The sequence below is a fragment of the Anolis carolinensis genome, chromosome 2 (genome assembly GCF_035594765.1).
Source record: "Anolis carolinensis isolate JA03-04 chromosome 2, rAnoCar3.1.pri, whole genome shotgun sequence".
Lineage (NCBI taxonomy): Eukaryota > Metazoa > Chordata > Lepidosauria > Squamata > Dactyloidae > Anolis > Anolis carolinensis.
In genome coordinates this window covers 191,547,745-191,564,919 of record NC_085842.1, presented here as the reverse complement: position 1 = coordinate 191,564,919, position 17,175 = coordinate 191,547,745, and the positions used below count along the sequence as shown (strand labels likewise).

At 38.7% G+C, this 17,175-nt stretch overlaps 1 protein-coding gene across 5 annotated transcripts in view; it reads left to right on the top strand.

Moving 5' to 3' along the window:
- Nucleotides 1-17,175, top strand: part of dnm2 (dynamin 2) — an 82,049-nt gene that overhangs the window by 45,963 nt on the left and 18,911 nt on the right. For 3 of the 5 annotated variants that reach the window (XM_003216786.4, XM_003216784.4, XM_062971394.1), the window contains exons 13-15: nt 3,427-3,478; nt 4,196-4,207; nt 10,272-10,385. In XM_003216786.4, coding sequence (XP_003216834.1) covers nt 3,427-3,478; nt 4,196-4,207; nt 10,272-10,385 — 178 coding nt within the window. The remainder of the gene's footprint in view (nt 1-3,426; nt 3,479-4,195; nt 4,208-10,271; nt 10,386-17,175) is intronic. The other 2 variants (XM_003216787.4, XM_003216783.4) reach the window with 1 other exon arrangement.

Sequence of the window (17,175 nt, the reverse complement as noted above, 5' to 3'; positions counted from 1 at the left end):
TGTCAGGTTGTACCAGCATGTCTTGGTTAAACAAAGAGTGGCCTGGAGAATAGCAGGATTCCACTCAAACCAATTCAGTTGTAGCCCTGTGTGCCTGCCTGCAACAGACAGGGTAAGCAGTAGTTTACTGAGCAGGCATGGACAGCAACCAGAGAGGAAAAAGTAACAGTAGATCAGCCTGCCTCATCAGCATCTTCCAACAGGTTAAAACCATAGATTTGGCCACCAAAATGGAAATTGTAAGAAAAATGGAGGCCAGGGAAAGAAAAAGGCATCACATTTGAGAAGAGCCTATAGGTGTTCTTTATACGGTTCAAAATGTTCTATGTATTTATGTTCATCTTGCCTGACCAGGTTGTTTTATTTCACATGTGCATATTATTAGTTTTGAATAAAATGTTTGCTGACAAGTATTGAACTGCTCTTATTCTGGGTGCGTGGAACCTCCTTATTCTTTCCATGTTATTTCTGCCTCTGGTATTGATCTTTCTGTTACAGAAGTATAGCCCACTTATACTTTATTAACGGAAGTATACCTGTAGTTCCTTTCACTGTACTCCACATAAATATTGGATAGGTCTGCCATATAAATATGGTAAGCAAATCAACACTTCTGTAATTGATGTCTCTGCTGGCTCCTGCAAACAATAAAGTAAAGGGAACATTTTCAGGAAGCCTGCCACTTTTTAAACCTGAAGTAAACACTCTTTGCACAGAAGGTCCCTGATTTTTTAATGGTTTTGTATCAATTTTAGAGCCACCTTGAGAATGTATATGTACAGGTAACATTTTTATTCCCAATACAACAAGCAAACTGCAAGGAGTCTGGACAGACCATCAATTTTCCCCTCTTTTTCCTTTCCCCTTCTCTCTATTGTAGCCCAAATGTGCATTGTGTTCAGTCTGCTACTTCACATTTCTTTCTTCCACATTGAAATCATTGGTTCTTCTTTTCATTAATCTTTCTTGGTTTTGCTTTGAATCTTTCTTTTCACTATGGATGCCTCTGAAACTTCTCCCAATGTCCCCAGCTGTTACACTGAGCAACATGTGGTGGCTGGGTGCGTATCTGCCTGTGAGAATGTATCATTTTTATGACTGCCCTCTAGCTTGACTAACCTTTGGAGCACTAATTGAAGGGTTTTATGAAGAAAATTGGAATTAGAAAGTGAGCAAGCTCTCACTTTCCACAGTAGAAAGATCCTCTCATTGCCAATCTCCTTACTTCTATAGATCAGTTGTGGGCAAAGCTATTGCTTGTTCCTTACTTTCTCAGTTCTCTGTCACAAATGAGAGAGGACCATCCCCTCTCCAAAGCCCTCTGCTGTTTCTGACCATAAACAATAGCTGGCTCTTAAGCTCAGTGAACATTTCTGGAGCTTCTCCTTTCAGGAGTTGAGTGAGAAGGCTCTGAGGAGATGGCTAGATCTATAATAGACAGCAGTGTGATCATAAAGCCTGTACCACTTCTGAAACAGAGGCTTTGAATGGCCTCTGTGGGGATCAAAACTTCAGATAATCAGAAATAAAATATTTGTTAACATTCTAGCCCTCTATGCTTGTTAAAATACCTCTTTCTAAGTCTGCTTTCATCAAAAGTTTCTAACAGGGAGGATATATTACTTTTGGTGCTCTCTGTACTTTCTTGTTCACCTTCCTCCATGCTTAATACTCACTCCTCATTTAACCTGACATTTTCTCTGTTACCAAAAGAACTCAGGTTTCAAAGAAAAGATGCAAATTGATCTGGTTAATGCAAGATGGGCTGAACTGGATTGCTATGTTTAACCCCTTTCAACACAAACCTGCATGGTAGAAATGCTTCCATTGGCTAGAGGACTATAGTAAATTTGCTTATCTTGTGTACATGTATTTAGTAGTGTAAGGTGAGTTGCATCCAGCCAACTAGATCATACCACTGCAGCCTCTAAAGATTTGTAATATACCGGTCAGGATAAATATTCTAAAGCATCTTGGGGACATTGGGAGGCTCCTTCTTTGGAGGCTTTTAAGCTGAGGCTGGATGGCCATCTGTCGGGGGTGCTTTGAATGAGATTTTCCTGCTTCTTGGCAGGGGGTTGGACTGGATGGCCCGTGAGGTCTCTTCCAACTCTACGATTCTATGATTCTTTGATGCCCTCCAAAAGGAAGTTGGTATTTTCAGATGACAGCAAATTGATTTAGGCCAGTGGTTCTCAAACTTTGCTCTTCCAGATGTTTTGGATTTCAGCTCCCAGAAATCCCAGCCAGGTTACCAGCTATTAGGAATTGTGGGAGCTGAAGTTCAAAACATCTGGAAGAGCACAGTTTGAGAGCTGCTGATGTAGGCTATATTTTTGGGGGGAGGAAAACCAGACTAATTAACATGGGTGAACAGCAAAACAAGTGTTAGGCAATGTTGTGGATTGTTTTTTCTTGACTATATAATAGAATAAGGTCTGTGGGAGTTGATATTCCGTAACCCTTTCAACTTTGCTTCTTTGGAATAAAAATGCTCTTAAAGTAACGGAATGAACTTAAACAATTGACCTACAGTTTTGTAGCACTGCCTTCCTAACGCATGGCACTCAAGCTTTTCTCCAATTGTGGACAAATATCTTTGCATGCTGCTTTGAAAACTTGGCTTCTTTATTCTCATCTAGATCACAGAGTGCACAAACATTCTTCTGGAAGTCTTGAGGCAGCATTTCCTTAGCTAGACATGATCAATATTTCTTGTTGCAAAAATATCAAACAAACCCTAGAAATTGATTTTAAAACAAAATAAAATAACATTTTCTCTAAGCCTCGTTTCAAAATTTACTTCCATGTTTCTAGGTGCCCTTTTCAGTTTGAGAGGCACCTGTTGGAAATATGGGAGAGGTCAAAATTCGTTCTCTTCTCTGATTCATTCAGCAGCCATATTTGTTTTGTTTCTGACATCATGGAAACCAGTTTGAGCTGGCAACATGAAACATCTTGAAATGCCCCACATGTGTCTTCTGGTCAGTGAACTCTTGTTGGTTGTGCATGTCTGTATCTGGTGGGAATTCACTCCATCCATTAGAAAGCAAGTTTATTGAAAAAGAATACTTAGCTGGACCAAGACAGAGAGGCACCTCCTACTTAAACTGTAAAATTAACCATTCTCCCAGTCTGAAGAGGGCAGTTCTGGCTTTAATGCCTCACTTTCCAACTAGACCTGACAGGGCTGCTGTGGTTTGTTATGAGACTTCTGGTGTTGGAGAAATCTATTGTGTTGCTTCTGGATGTTTGGACTTTTCTCGCAGCTATTGGAACTTCCTTTTTGCCCTTCTTTAACTTTGCTTGATTTGAATAGGAATGAATGCATTGCTAATATGCAGGTTTATTTTGTTAGAGGTGTGATGATGATAATAGACAAGTTTAATGTAAAATCGCATTTTTATTCTTCTTTTTTTATTTCAGTGCACAGCAAAGAAACACCCAAGCAAATAAGAAAAGAGCAATACCAAATCAGGTACTGATTGATGTCTCCTTCCTTCTGATAGGACTTAATGTCAGGACACTCGATCACATGTATGGACATGCTTTGTGTAGTCACAGAAGGTTGACCTGGCTTGTGAGCATAGCACCAATTTAACAAAGGAATTGACACTTGCCGTGCATCATTTGAAAAAGGAAAATGACATTGTATAGGCTACAAACTGCAGGAATTATAGTGCGTCCACATAATTGCTGCTTAATTGTTTAGATCAGAATAAGTTCTGCAGTGTGCCTTTATTTTTCCCTTTAGAAATGGCCCTTACACTATGTCAGTTGTAATATGGCGGAAAAGAAAAATCTCAAACTCAGAATCATGTCATCTTGAATCCCTGAAAGGAAGTTGTCACTTTTGAGTTTTTTCCCATTGCTGGAAGGCAGGGCTTGAGCAGATAACTGTAAATATATCTTGTTGCATGAAGTTAGTGTGTATATAATGCATCTAAATATGTTGAATCTTGTTTGGAAAGACTGTAATGAAACATTAACACTGTACAATTATAATTAATAGCATGTAACTTTTTTTCTTTTACTGTTTTTTTTTCTTGGTTTTCCTTTTTTTATCCTACCATTTTTGTGCTTCCCGCTTCCCCCTTTCCCCCTTTCAATCCATTATTTGGTTTTCTCCACTCTTCTGTCCCTCATCCTGCTTTTCTTTATTTACCTGCACCACTAATTTTGCCAACCTCTAAAGGGTGAGATACTGGTAAGTACCTGTATACTGTGCTAGTGACTGATAAATAAACCTTGGTGATGGAGACTTGTTTTCTCCCAAAAAAATAGAAGTCAGTAAATTGAGCATCTTTCTAATTGCACAGAAAAGAAAGTGATTTCAAACAGCATTCCGGGGAAACCAGACATGGGAATTGCAATCTCATCTAGTGCTAAAATCTAAATTTATCAACTTGCCTATAAACATGGCTTTTAGGGAAGGACGATGGCTTTCTAAACCTTTATTAAGCATTGAGAAGGTTGGTACTAGTTGCATCCATCCTGTCAATGCCAGGACATTTTCCTATATTGAAAATTGGCTGGACATGTTTTTACTGAAAAGCCTTTCTTCAGGCCTGACTTGGTGCCCTCCCATCCTTCCTTTGTGCTTTTTTGGTATGCTGAAGTGTCATGCCTGTTCTGTAAACCCTATCGCTAAGGCTATGGACCTCAGTTACAGACGAATCCCTCAGCTCTATCTTCATTTAAGATTGAGAAACAGACCTATAGCTGACAATGGATGGCTTGTGTACTGGAGAACTTTAGCTGGTAATTGAAATTCTTCGAACTGCTTCCATAGAGACTGCGTTCTCCACCAATTTTTAACTTTTTTCCCTCTCCAAAATTACATTTAATCCTTTATTTGCAATGTCAGTGTAGATACTAGTTTGCTGTTTGGAGTGTTACCTCAGTCAACCTTAGGGTATGGTATAAGAGAAGAGACCCAAGCTTAAAGTGAAAGAAGAAAATAGCAGTTTTAGTCTTGTATATTATCAACATTTGCTTTGTTACCATCATTTGTTTTCTGAGCCACATTCTAAAAAATAGCGCTGGCCCTATGAAGAACCACCTGCAGTCTACATGGTATCTAGCCCAGTCAAAGGGGTTGTTTGACAATCATGTCTGCATCTGGAATAGTGACTGCAGTCCCAAGTAAAAGGAATGTCTACAGTCCGTATGCAGTTCAGAAGGACATCCAAGAATGTTGCCAAACAACAGGGACTCCCTTCAGACCTAGACTTGTCTGCCCACGCTCAAAAGGCTAACTGAGGTATTATATTATCCACAACATCCATCAGCCCATTTTGCTTGGCAGTTGCTACCGTTACCACTATGTGGCCATCACCTGCTATGCAGGCATCTTTTTGTCCTTGGGCAAAGAGATTGCATGCCCACCATGCCCTTGCACTGCTTTCCCTTGTCTGGTGAGACCAATGCTGCTCCATGCTTTTTCTTTGAGTGCCCTGTTTCCTGTGACAATTAGACTGGTGGATTTGGCTTGGACTGCTACTTGATTAGAGAAACCGTTTCAACTCAGATGCCCCTGAGAGAGGTGTTGCGGATGGTCTTGGAGTCAGAAATCAAATTGGCACACTTATTGCTTGTCAAGAAAATTGAATTGCCAGAAACTTTGTTATATGGGTCAGGACAGTGTTGCCTTAATAACAAGAAAACACTATCTACCTATGAAACTGGCATGCTCACTGACCCATTTTAAATGCGTATCTATTTGTTCAACTCAGATTTGAGATATTGGAGGTTTCCTGGCCATGTAATATTTTTACTAGATGAAAATCATCTCATTGCTGCTCCCTACCAATTCTTTGTTTGCTCTCATCACCGAGAAATTCTGATTTTCCAGAAGAGCCTGAAAAATTTAATATAATTCATTTTCATGATTCCTCTGAGCACACATTAAAGCATTACTTCCCAAGCACCCTGCTGTGCCACTCTTACGTGCTGCAGGAGAGATTGACATTAAGGCCAAAGCACCCATCCGTGTCTGTTTTCATGTTAAGCGTTGGGCTTATCTTCCACACTAAAGGCATGTTTGGAACTGTAACTCATTCAAGAAATATAGATGAGGCTTCCTTTGAGGTTGATTAATTCTTACTCTTAACACATGCAACCTTTTTCAAAAGTGGAGCATCTCTTCAATTTTAATTTGGAAAAAGATTAGCAGCTGTCTGGAATTTGAGTAATGCATAAAGCCTCACAAGGGCTTCTCTGTTCTCCATGACTCCAATTCCAATGCAATCCCTAGGGGTTTTTTATTGCTGACTGCAGGAATGTGGATTGTTGCTATGCTAAGAGGAAGCTGGAAATCTGACTGGCTGGGCTGTGTCTTATTTTTCATAAGATCTGGAGGTGAAACTTGCTCCTCAGACTATACTTAGATTTGAACACATCTTGCTGCATTTGAAAGAAGTGGGAAAGCCCTAATGGAAACCTGTGCTTCTTATTCAAGTTATTTCAAGTTCTATATTAGAGTTGGGATAGGAAGTAGCAGGCTAAAGATAAAAGATAGGGACGCCCAGGAAGAACATCAGTTCTTACTGCCTAAAATGTGTCCTTCCACATAGTTTCCCCCTTCTCTTCTTCTTCTTTCTGAGATCTGTAAATATTCCCAACTCTTATGAAGGACAACTGAGTTAAGTACCTTCTTTGTCAGTAAAAATTACCTCCTCTAAACAAGTGCCTCTTGATTGTCCCCCTCAAAGTCTTCTTTCTCTGGATCTATTTCTTCCATATAGGTATCTCAATGTTTCTACTTTTGGGTCCAGTTTTCCATCCCCATTTCCTTAAATTATATTTAAAATGTGAATTATTTCTGATTCACACATATTTGAATAAAAAAGATCTGAGGGGCAGGTTTTGCTCTTGTAGCATAGTAAAACACCGCTCCTGTTTGATCAATATGGGGCTGAAAAAGAAATTGGAAGATACTTCCAGTTTGTCCTTCTGGGTTTTGTTTGCCCATGCTGTTGTTAATTTGGCAAGCTGTACAACCCATCTTTGGACCTCCAAGACCAATGTTTTGCTATGGGTGGTTTCAATAAAAAGCCCCTTAGTGAGAGTGGAGTTTCTGAGGATGGGGAGCGGAGGGGCTAGAAAAACTACATATTTCTGACAGGTTGCAAATTCCCAACTTCTGCTCTTTTTCTGGCCAGGTTTCCTTTTCAATGTCATGCATTCATAGCCCCTTTCCTACTACTTTGTGTGAACCAAACAAATTAAAGTGACCATTTGTACTAGCCCATGCCCACCAGTGAACCACTTCTGTCTGACTGCTGCTTTAATGTTTACATTAGCAGCAACCTGAGCAGTTCTGGAAAGATGAGGATGCACCAGACTGGTATGCACTGATGCACATACCTTTTCAAAGCTTGGTTGGAAAGCTTAACTGCAATGTAACCCAGGCTAAATTTGTGACCCCTTTCCATGCTGTTCAAAGTCTTGCTATAACATTTGTAGTTATTGTGTGTTAACTCTGTTCAGCCGTAGCCTTTAGTCTTGCTTTCGTCTTCTAATCTGTAGGCTTCAACAAAGCTTCTCAAGTACTTCAAAACATAGATTGTTTCCTTTTCAATCTGCTCATTGCTAACCAGCGTAGAGATACTAGCTTGAATAAATTAGTTTTCTATCATGCTGTTAGCTCTCTAGGCTTCCTTTTTAGAAGGAAGGACTTGATATGAACATTGAAACAAATTAATGAGAACATTGAGAATTGTCAACATATCATTGACCAATCTAGATATAAAAGATAGCATGCTCACAGTCCTGTTTTAACTAGCACACTAGCTACTTGCTGGTTCATTTCAGTTGTCTCATAAAATTAAGAACTCTCCTGCCCAGTAGCTTTTTATGCAGCCAGGGTTTTTCCTACCACTCAAGTTTATGTTACCCATTCAAATACTGAAAGCATGGTTTGGGATAAGAGGGAGTCATTAACACTACATATTAATACTACATAGAAAAGTAGAACTGTGATGGAGACATTTAAGGATAAGCAACTAGATTGCTGATCTAGTGTTTGTGTCTCTGTCTACTTGGGAGTTCCTTTGCTGATTACTATTCAGGAGTTTACAGTGAAATTGGGTGGTATTTTGGTACATCCATGGAGGAAAGCCTAAAATCCTTCTGGAATTGGGCTTCTCTGTTCGCCAAATGGAATTTGATACACCTTAAAGCAGGCCTCTTCAACATGCAACCTTCCAGGATTGACTTCAGCTCTCAGAATCCCTTATCATTGAACAAACTGAACCAAGGCTTCTGGAAGTTGGAAGCCCAGACACCCGAAGGGCCACAGGTTGAAGAAGCCTGCCTTAAAGATTTCATATGCCCAGAGTTTATAGTATGGTGCCATGGCATTCATTCTTCAAACATGGTGTTCTGCAGGCATGTTGTAGCCTAATCTGTTTTGTAGGGTGGTTCTGAGTGTCATAAAACAGTTTCAGACTCCTTTTGGGGAATATTTTCTACATCAGCCAGTTTGTCTAGGGAGATTCTGTGTGCTACAGTTAGTCTTCTACATTCGCTGTGGTTGGGGTTAGGAACATTAGTGTAAAAAGCAATATGCTTGAAACAATAGATTTTACTTGAGAGAACATCTCCCTAAAATTTTCTAGGTCTTCAGCACAACTCTGTGGTTATGGTCCATTTCTGCTGGAAGATGACCACAGGAATCACACTGGAGAACCTAGAGATTTCTGAAGAGGTTCTATGTCTAGGTCCTATAGCATGGCCTTCCTGGAGGACCTAGAGATTTCTAGAGGGAACATTTTAATCAAAACCATGTCAAAATCTCAAAAACCAAACCTGCAAATATGCAGGACCAACTTGTACTTACTTTTCACGTAGCTTAGTAGTCATAGACCTGTTACTCCTAAAACACACACATTTCAGTGTGTGTAACAAATAATAATAAGCTGTTCTTTGTTGTCTCATTTGAGGGGAGGAAAGGTGGCTTGAATTTTTTTCCAGAATAAAAGAATGCTGTTGCCCTGGCGCCAACTGTAATTCTAAACAATGGGAATGATCCCTCCAAGAGGCAGATAACAGAAGATACTGGTATTTTAGCAATTATTCTCATTTATGTTTTCATTTATGAATATGTGGTTGAAATTGGAGACTAGCACATACTAAAACAGTAAATGGCAATAAGAGCAACAGCAGTTTTTGTGTTGTTTAACTGCTCTTAGTAAAACGACAAGAAATGCTTCTGAGATGAAATAGTGAGGCACTCAGAGGTTTGTTTATAACTCAAGAGGGAATTTCTTGTGAAGTTGGTATCACCATGTCAGATAAGAGAATTGTCATTTCAGGTGAATAATCCCATTACCTGCAAGTGTCAGATCTATACAAATTCATTAACTGGATATCTACTCTGAAGCTGTTGATAGGAGCAACCATGCTGGAGTTTTGGAAACAATGGAATTGAACCATGGAGTGTTCCATCAGCAGACCTCGATGCAGGAGTTCCTTTTCATCTTGAACTTGTTGCTGGTTTTGTAGCACCTCTGTAAATCACAACTGTATTTTCCTGAAAGCTAAACATGTGCTCTTGAGATGTGGAGCTTTCCATATACTATGAGTGCTGTCCCTTCCTCTAAGTGTTTTCTTATGTTAGCTATGGTAACCTTGCTGACTTGTGATCAGTTTCAAAATTGTAGATGCTTCTTCCTCTGTTCATACTGATGGCTTTTACTGTCGAGATGGACTACAGACTTGATTTTACTTGTTGCTGTTAAAAGATACAGTTTTGGCCTAATTTTTATTTTAGTTGTTGGAATGTGGGTATGTCTGTGAGTGAGCATTAGGCAAATATATGACATAATTTAATAGTTCATTTTAGCTATTTCTGGTTTACTTACTGCTACATAGCCTTGGTTGTGGATATGTGACAATCTGTCTTTCAAGTCTATTGCTTTTTGGTTTTCCTCGTAGATTGCTCTATGCATAAATGGTAAAATGGGGTTAATGTGTGCTTCTAATGCAGTCTTGGTAAATCTGTATTTCGTCTTATGCTTCTTTGCTTAACTTTGGTGATATTGCTAACTTTTCTAGTCATGGACCAGGTTGTCAAGACCATGAAGGGAATGTAAGCAAAGGTCCAGTCTTGCTTTTTCTTTTGGGTTTCTGCTGCAGCTAGGGTTAGAATCCTATTAAACCAACTTCTGGGATCTTGAAGCAATCTCCTCCACCTTGTATTATTCAAGATAGCCTATAATCTGTTCTTCCTTCCTCCATTCTCCTTCCCATTCCTTGATTTCCTCCAGGTTATACGACGCGGTTGGCTGACCATCAACAATATTAGCATCATGAAAGGTGGCTCTAAGGAGTATTGGTTTATCCTAACAGCAGAGAGTTTATCTTGGTACAAAGATGAAGAGGTGAGTGATTCATGTGTGGCCTATTGTTGTGTTGAACAGGATAAATGCACTGTACAGTCTTGAGGTGAATCCTTGAAATTATGTACATATTGGAATAATGTTAGCTTAAGTTCACAGTATTGCTTACATGTCTAAAATTAGCCCCTTGCCAATTGATTTTATAGCAACAGTTTGTCCTTGATTATAGTTGTTCTGTCACTAATCTTCAGAAGAAATATGCTAACATCAAGGCATCTTGTAGTACTTTTATTGCATGAGCTTCTGTGACAAATGTTTGCTTGGGGTTGTTGTGTTTTTTCCGGGCTGTATGGCCATGTTCCAGAAGTATTCTCTCCTGTTGTTTCGCCCACTTCTATGGCAGACATCCTCAGATGTTGTGAGGTAGAAACATTTGTACTGGACAAATGTGAGGGTTAGGTATTAATCTTTAATAGGTCTGGTAGAGTTTGGCAGTCGGGGGTTCAAAAAAGAGAGTTTCTGTTACTCTCTCGCTCCCAATTTCGGAAGCATGTTTCTGTTGAAAAAAGCAAAATAAAACCATCCACACCCAGGGAAAAGTGTTAGCATGCTGAGGAAACTGCAAGGTCTGTGCAGTACTCATAGAATTGGAAGAGGGCACAAGGGCCATTCAGTCCAACCCCCTCCCATGTAGGAAAAGCACAATTAAAGCACCCCCGACATATGGCCATCCAACCCACATAATGTCCTGATTATCTTGATAACAGACATTTTTCTGGGCTAAATAGCCTAGCATTCTGTCACTTTTTTCTTCATTTAATTAAAATTAATTAAAATCCAGTCTAAAAGATAAAACACACAGGAATGTCATAGAAAAGAATTAAATAGAAGTAAGGTAGGTGCTAATAAGAGAAGGAACCCCACAACAACTGTATTCTATTTCTTGTATTTCTTGTTTAAAAACCTCACCCATTTGGGTTAAAAAAATCATTCTGCTTCACTTCCTAAATTGGCCCCACATCCTCTAGATGGCATTTGGGGACCAATAAAGTTCAATAAATTTTTGACCCTCAGTGATCCTGAAACCCACAAAAATTCTTGTGCAGGCTACATGCTCTCTACAGGCTGTACTTTCTTTACCCCTGAGTTAAAGGAATGGAATTCATCATTATACAATCAAGTCTTCCTGGCCTAGAATTTATCTAGTGTTTCCAGCTCTTATTTGGGTGATTGCACAGATAGCATATTAGATACAACAACAGCCAGATAGCCTTCTGTGTAGGGGAGTAGAATAGAAATATTTTTTAGTCTGACGATGATAACTTTCCCCCAGTAATGAATATCAAGGCAGCTAGCAACATATTTACAACTTCTGGTGCCTTAGAAGTTCCAAATCCAAATTTTATTGAGAGTTCTTATAGTGGAAGGGTTATCTTTATGCTTACTTTGTATAGAAAATATGGTTTCACAGCCCAAAAGCCCAACTTGAGAAGAAATGCCTCAGCTATCCATATACATTCTGTTTTCATGAGTGATAAAACAGAGAAGAAAAATGATATATCTGCACCTTAACTCCAGTCTTGTTGCATCGTTAATTATTTTAAACTCCTCTACTTCCAAAAACTTAGAGGTCTACTGTATCTCAGTGGATTTGCTTTAAAATAATACATTTGTAATGTCAAGTTCCTTTGTTATAAAAATCACTTATGTGTTAGTGGAAATGCAGAAGTGAGCAAATTCCATTGGCTTCAATTCAAAGTCACTGAACATACAACAATCAAGAAAAGTGCATCTGAGCTAGCAATGGTTTAATAATTATCTTAGTGTGGTTCCAGAATACATAAATGTATTCTCATTGTCTCTTAGAAACAATGAGGGGAAGGAACAGTTTGTTAAGTAGACAAACATGAAACACCCCTATTACTTTTATATAGGCTATGTATAACATTGCTTAACTGGGTGAAACATGAAACAATGGAGGAGAAACTAAGTAATGCCTGTAGAGGGGCATTAGTAGCGGTATTTCCTGGAAGATGGATGGTGTCTAGAAATGTACAATTTCTCAAAGTTTGGAAGTCATGTTTGGGGGGGGGGGGAATCTGGTATTAATACCTTTTCCAGATTGAAAGTCACTTTTGTTACATCAGGAAGCTAGAATATATATTGTACAATACCTTTGTTTTGCAAAAATATATATTTGGTATATTAAGAGTACTATTTATTAGAAAGTAATTATACATTAAATTTATTTTTGTACCAGTGGGGCTATGAAGTCCTGAATTGTGAGGATCACTCAACCTATGAAGAGCAGGCTAATAACAATAAACACAGACAAAACTATCTATGTTAGTAAAACAAAGAAAATTGATTAAACTCCTCCAGTCTTGAAGAGTGTCAGCACAAATATATTACCCAGAAGGAGCTTTAAAAAAAGGAAGATACGACCAGGAATTGCAATAGTCTAATACTGCACACTGCCTTTGCTTTATGTCTCTATGTTCCAAAGAAATATTTTTGCAGAAGTAAATATGTGACCATCTTGTCTTAAGCTCATGGCCTTCACATTTCTAGTGGCTTCTATCACTTCTTGTTGTGTGCTTCCTTCTGCTTTTGTTAAGTATTCCTTGGATAAGTGACAGTGTGAATCTCCGACAGGAGTGGTAGTTGTTGGGAAAGAACAAGTTGATATGGAGATTGTATTGATGCATAGAGTGGTACTGTGCAACTTATGAAGTCAAGGGACATGTGAGTTTAAAACATGAGTTGCTTTATAAGGTGGCTGCAAACCACATTCTGGCAAATCACTTGCAGCCCCCTCCCACTCTACAACCACTGTAATTTGAGATTACATGTATAAATCAAATAAGGAATGCAAGTAGAGAGGTAGATGAACAAAGGTTGCAGTGTTTCCCTTATTTGAGGGAGGGGCTGTTTCTTCCATGCTATTTGTTTCTACTGATAATTTGTACAAGTTTCAGAGGTCCTACTTTGATTTTGGAGCATATGTGAGGTTTTGTAATGGATATTTCTGCCAAATTGATTGCTAAAGCCACAGCATAGGGGCCTAGTGTATCCTGTTCATGGGGGACGGGGGACGGGGGGGCATCTTTCAGGGCAGCTTCAGTAATCTACAAGTGTGAATATATATAATAAATAAAACTGTATTTATATACTGCCCTGTCTCCTCAGGGGACCCAGGGCTGTTTCCAACATGATAAAAACAATACAGTATAATACAATACACACAATAAACAGAACCAAAGAACAATTTAAAATAATACAAATGGTAAACATAAATACACAGCATATGATCCAAAGAATGAAAAATAAAACTAGTAACAAACTCCCTTTACCAACATAGATAGCTTTTTGAGTACCTGGCCAGAGGAACACAGAACATGGAAGCAAAAAAAAGCTGTGTAGGCAGTAATATTAATTTTAAGTTATGATGAGGAAATCACTTTTCAGGTTTATACTCATCTAATACATTTTTCTTTTGGCGATTTCCACAAGATTAGTATGATTTTTTAAAACTATAGCATCACTTCCACATGCATATACATGTAAACATGTTCTACAGCCTCACACATTGTGCTCACACCCATCCTTCCTTTTGGTCTTTCAGCCCCAATCCTGTTCTTCTTCCTCTGCAGGTTAAGGGAACATTGGAGCAGGGCTCAGTGGTATGTCAATCATGTGCCTGAAAATTCTAAACTTGTCATTTTGACTGCCAGCCTCTATGCTCTGAAGCTGAAGAATTCTTTTGCAAATCTTACGCATGTTTAACCCAACATCAAACCAACAATGTGGGGGTTAACCTTCATGTTTTGCTTGCTGCTTGTGTGTCCCCTTGTGATACAAGTATTTTTCTCAGTACCGACCGCTTCCTCTTTATTGACCTTATGTCCCTAAAGCCAGTGTGATACTGTGATTTCAGTGTTAGACTGGAATTCTGAGAGACCAGGGTTCAAATCCCTGCTCAACCATGGAAACTCTCCAAGTTTGCATGGACAAATCACACTGGTTTATGTCCTCTGAACAAATCTTCTCAAGAAAGCTCAGGATAGAGTTGTCACAATTCAGAGCTGGCTTGAGAACACACACCAGCCACCGTCTGCCACCAAAGATACTTTTTGTCACCATCCTGTGCTGTAGAATACTGATTGTTTGCTTTTGAATTGCAATACCCAAAATGCATTGGGGAGGTTCTATGAATTGTAGTCTAGAAATAACTTTTCCAGACTCTGATTTGGAACTTCCATTTCTTCCATTTTGGGTGTCATTACTTGTTTTTAATATTAGGACTTGCCTTTTCTAAAATAGGCATGTACAGCTATTGGATTCTCTGGCCCTGTGCATGCCAGTGACTTATTTTACTGAGCTACTTTTATTTTTCTCACTGTGAACATCCCACAGCCTCCCCTTTTTTCTTGATGACTTCCAACTCTTTCTCTCTCCCCTCCCCTGTTGTGTGTTGAGTTATCATTTTACTTTGAATTTTGTGCCATGTATAGGTTTTCCTGGGAGGAAAGGCCTTAATTTTCACTTGTCTGCATGCAAATTGCCCTTGGGCCTGGCTGATGATGTATTGGGATTCTCTCTCTCCTATCAGTCTCATGTCCAGTTCATCTATCCCGATAGGCAGCCTGTCACAACTCACCTATTTATTTATTTACAGTATTTATATTCCGCCCTTCTCACCCTGAAGGGGATTCAGGGCGGATCACATTATGTACATAATTATGTACCTAGATCATCCTTTCTGAACCAAATAAAAAAATAGCAGGGAGGCATGGTGCAATTAAGTGGGCATGGCTCCCATGGTATTCTGAGCTTCAGTCTTCCCTCAGCTGGAAAGGAAACAATTAAAGCTGGAAAACCAATGGCAAGTGCATGAAGTTGTAAGCAAGCACAGTATATGAGACTGTGGAACACATTTGCTCCTTACGTGATACAGAAGTTAAAGTGGGCATTTTAACTTGTAACTTCTGAGTGTTTTTATGCATGAGCTAAATTGTAAGCACTTAATTTTCTCTTTAAGTCAAAGATTTCTACATTATTTATGAATATGACTCCTGAGATATAGTAATAGCAACAAATGTATCTAAAGTGTAGGGAAGTCCTGATAAAATATCAGAAGCTTATACAGCATAAGGATTTGATGATATTATTGCTGAAAAACTGAAATATTTCTACATTATTTAAACTACTTTAGATTAATCTCTCTCTGTTAAAGGGTGGGTGCAACTACTTAAAGACTATAATTTAACTATAACTAAAATCAAAAAGAAAGGCTAGAATATTTTTAATCAATGAATGAGTATAGTTATACAGTATATTTTGAAATGAGAGGAAGATAGGAATTAGTTTATAGTTTCACTTCATTCAAAGTTTCATCAGAATATTAAAAACAATGTCAAGCAGTAGAAGAATAAGAGACCAGATTTCAAAAAGAGACATTGGAATAAAATACATTTCACTGTGAAAAGGCAGACATAGCAAACTACTTTTGGCAAGCTGTTACCTAGTTTGAAACCACACTGAAAAAGTGCTTTCCTGTGGCCATCAAAGGAGCATGAAGGAAGACTTCTAAAATAGAAAAATTATGAAATGCTGGAAAGATGTTACAGATGTTCTTGGAGAAGTGGGTATTTGTATGCCATTTGAAAATGCAAGGGGCACAGTAATTACAACAAATACATCAGTACTTTTGTTCCTTAAATTCCTCTGTAAATTAAAGAACAGATAAATAAGCATTCCAAATATGCACACCCCCCCCCCCAAAAAAAAAAAGACATATGCGGTTTTCCTTCTTCTTGGCAGGAAGTTGGACTGGATTACCCATGAGGTCTCTTCCAGTTCTATGATACTATATAGTGTTAACACTGATCAACATTTGAGGAAAGTCTCCAGACTTTTCAGGAATTATTAGTTTGGATGAAGTATTGCATCTGTTTTGGCAGCAAAGGTGGTAGGTTATCCCAGTCTCTGCTTCCTTCCTATTCTTTGTGTTCTTACTAACATATCAAATTAGAGTACAATGGAGTCAGCTACATATTTTTCTTCCAGATTGATATCCACTAGGTTTGTAAGTGTTAAACAGTCAGAGACAATTTGAGTGGTGATGAAGATGTAATATGACTAATTACTTAAAAATCATCCAAGTATTTTCCAGTGCTTCCTGTTAATTTGGAAGCAAAGGAAAGCATTTTCCTTTTTCCTCCCCTTACCTTCCACCTAAACCTTTAGCAATCTCAGCTGCCAGTAAACTGGTTGGCAAATTATTTCTTGAATCAAGTTAGGTGTTGGAGAAAGTGCCAGATATGGCAAATAAGAACTCTGAAACCAGCTGTGTGGTCTTCCAATGGTTAAAGTTTGCCTGCATGCCAGCCTTCTTTGGCCCTAGAGGCTGGAGATGCATTGTATAATTAGCAAGTAATGTTATGCCAGAGATTGTGTTGAGCTGTGGAACTGGTTCCAGCACTTTTGCCATATGCTTTACTGAAAACCTAGCCACCTTTGCTATGTGACTGTTGTGGGCAAGATAGAGGAGAGCTAGTACAGATTTGACAGGACTTGGAATGAAAGCAGGACTTGGAATGGATCCTTTGTTTTGTTTATGGAGTTGTATTCTTTGACCTCATTTGCTTCTTTAAAAGCCAAGAAATGAAGAGGTGGTAATTAATCCCTGTCCTCCAAACCATTTTATCAGTCTGCAGTTGTTATTCTTAAGAATGAATTATATTATTCTGATTTGGATACCTTTATTTTAAAATACATATACACTGCCTTTCTGGGCTATGTCCTCCCAAGGCAGCAAACAGAAGTCACT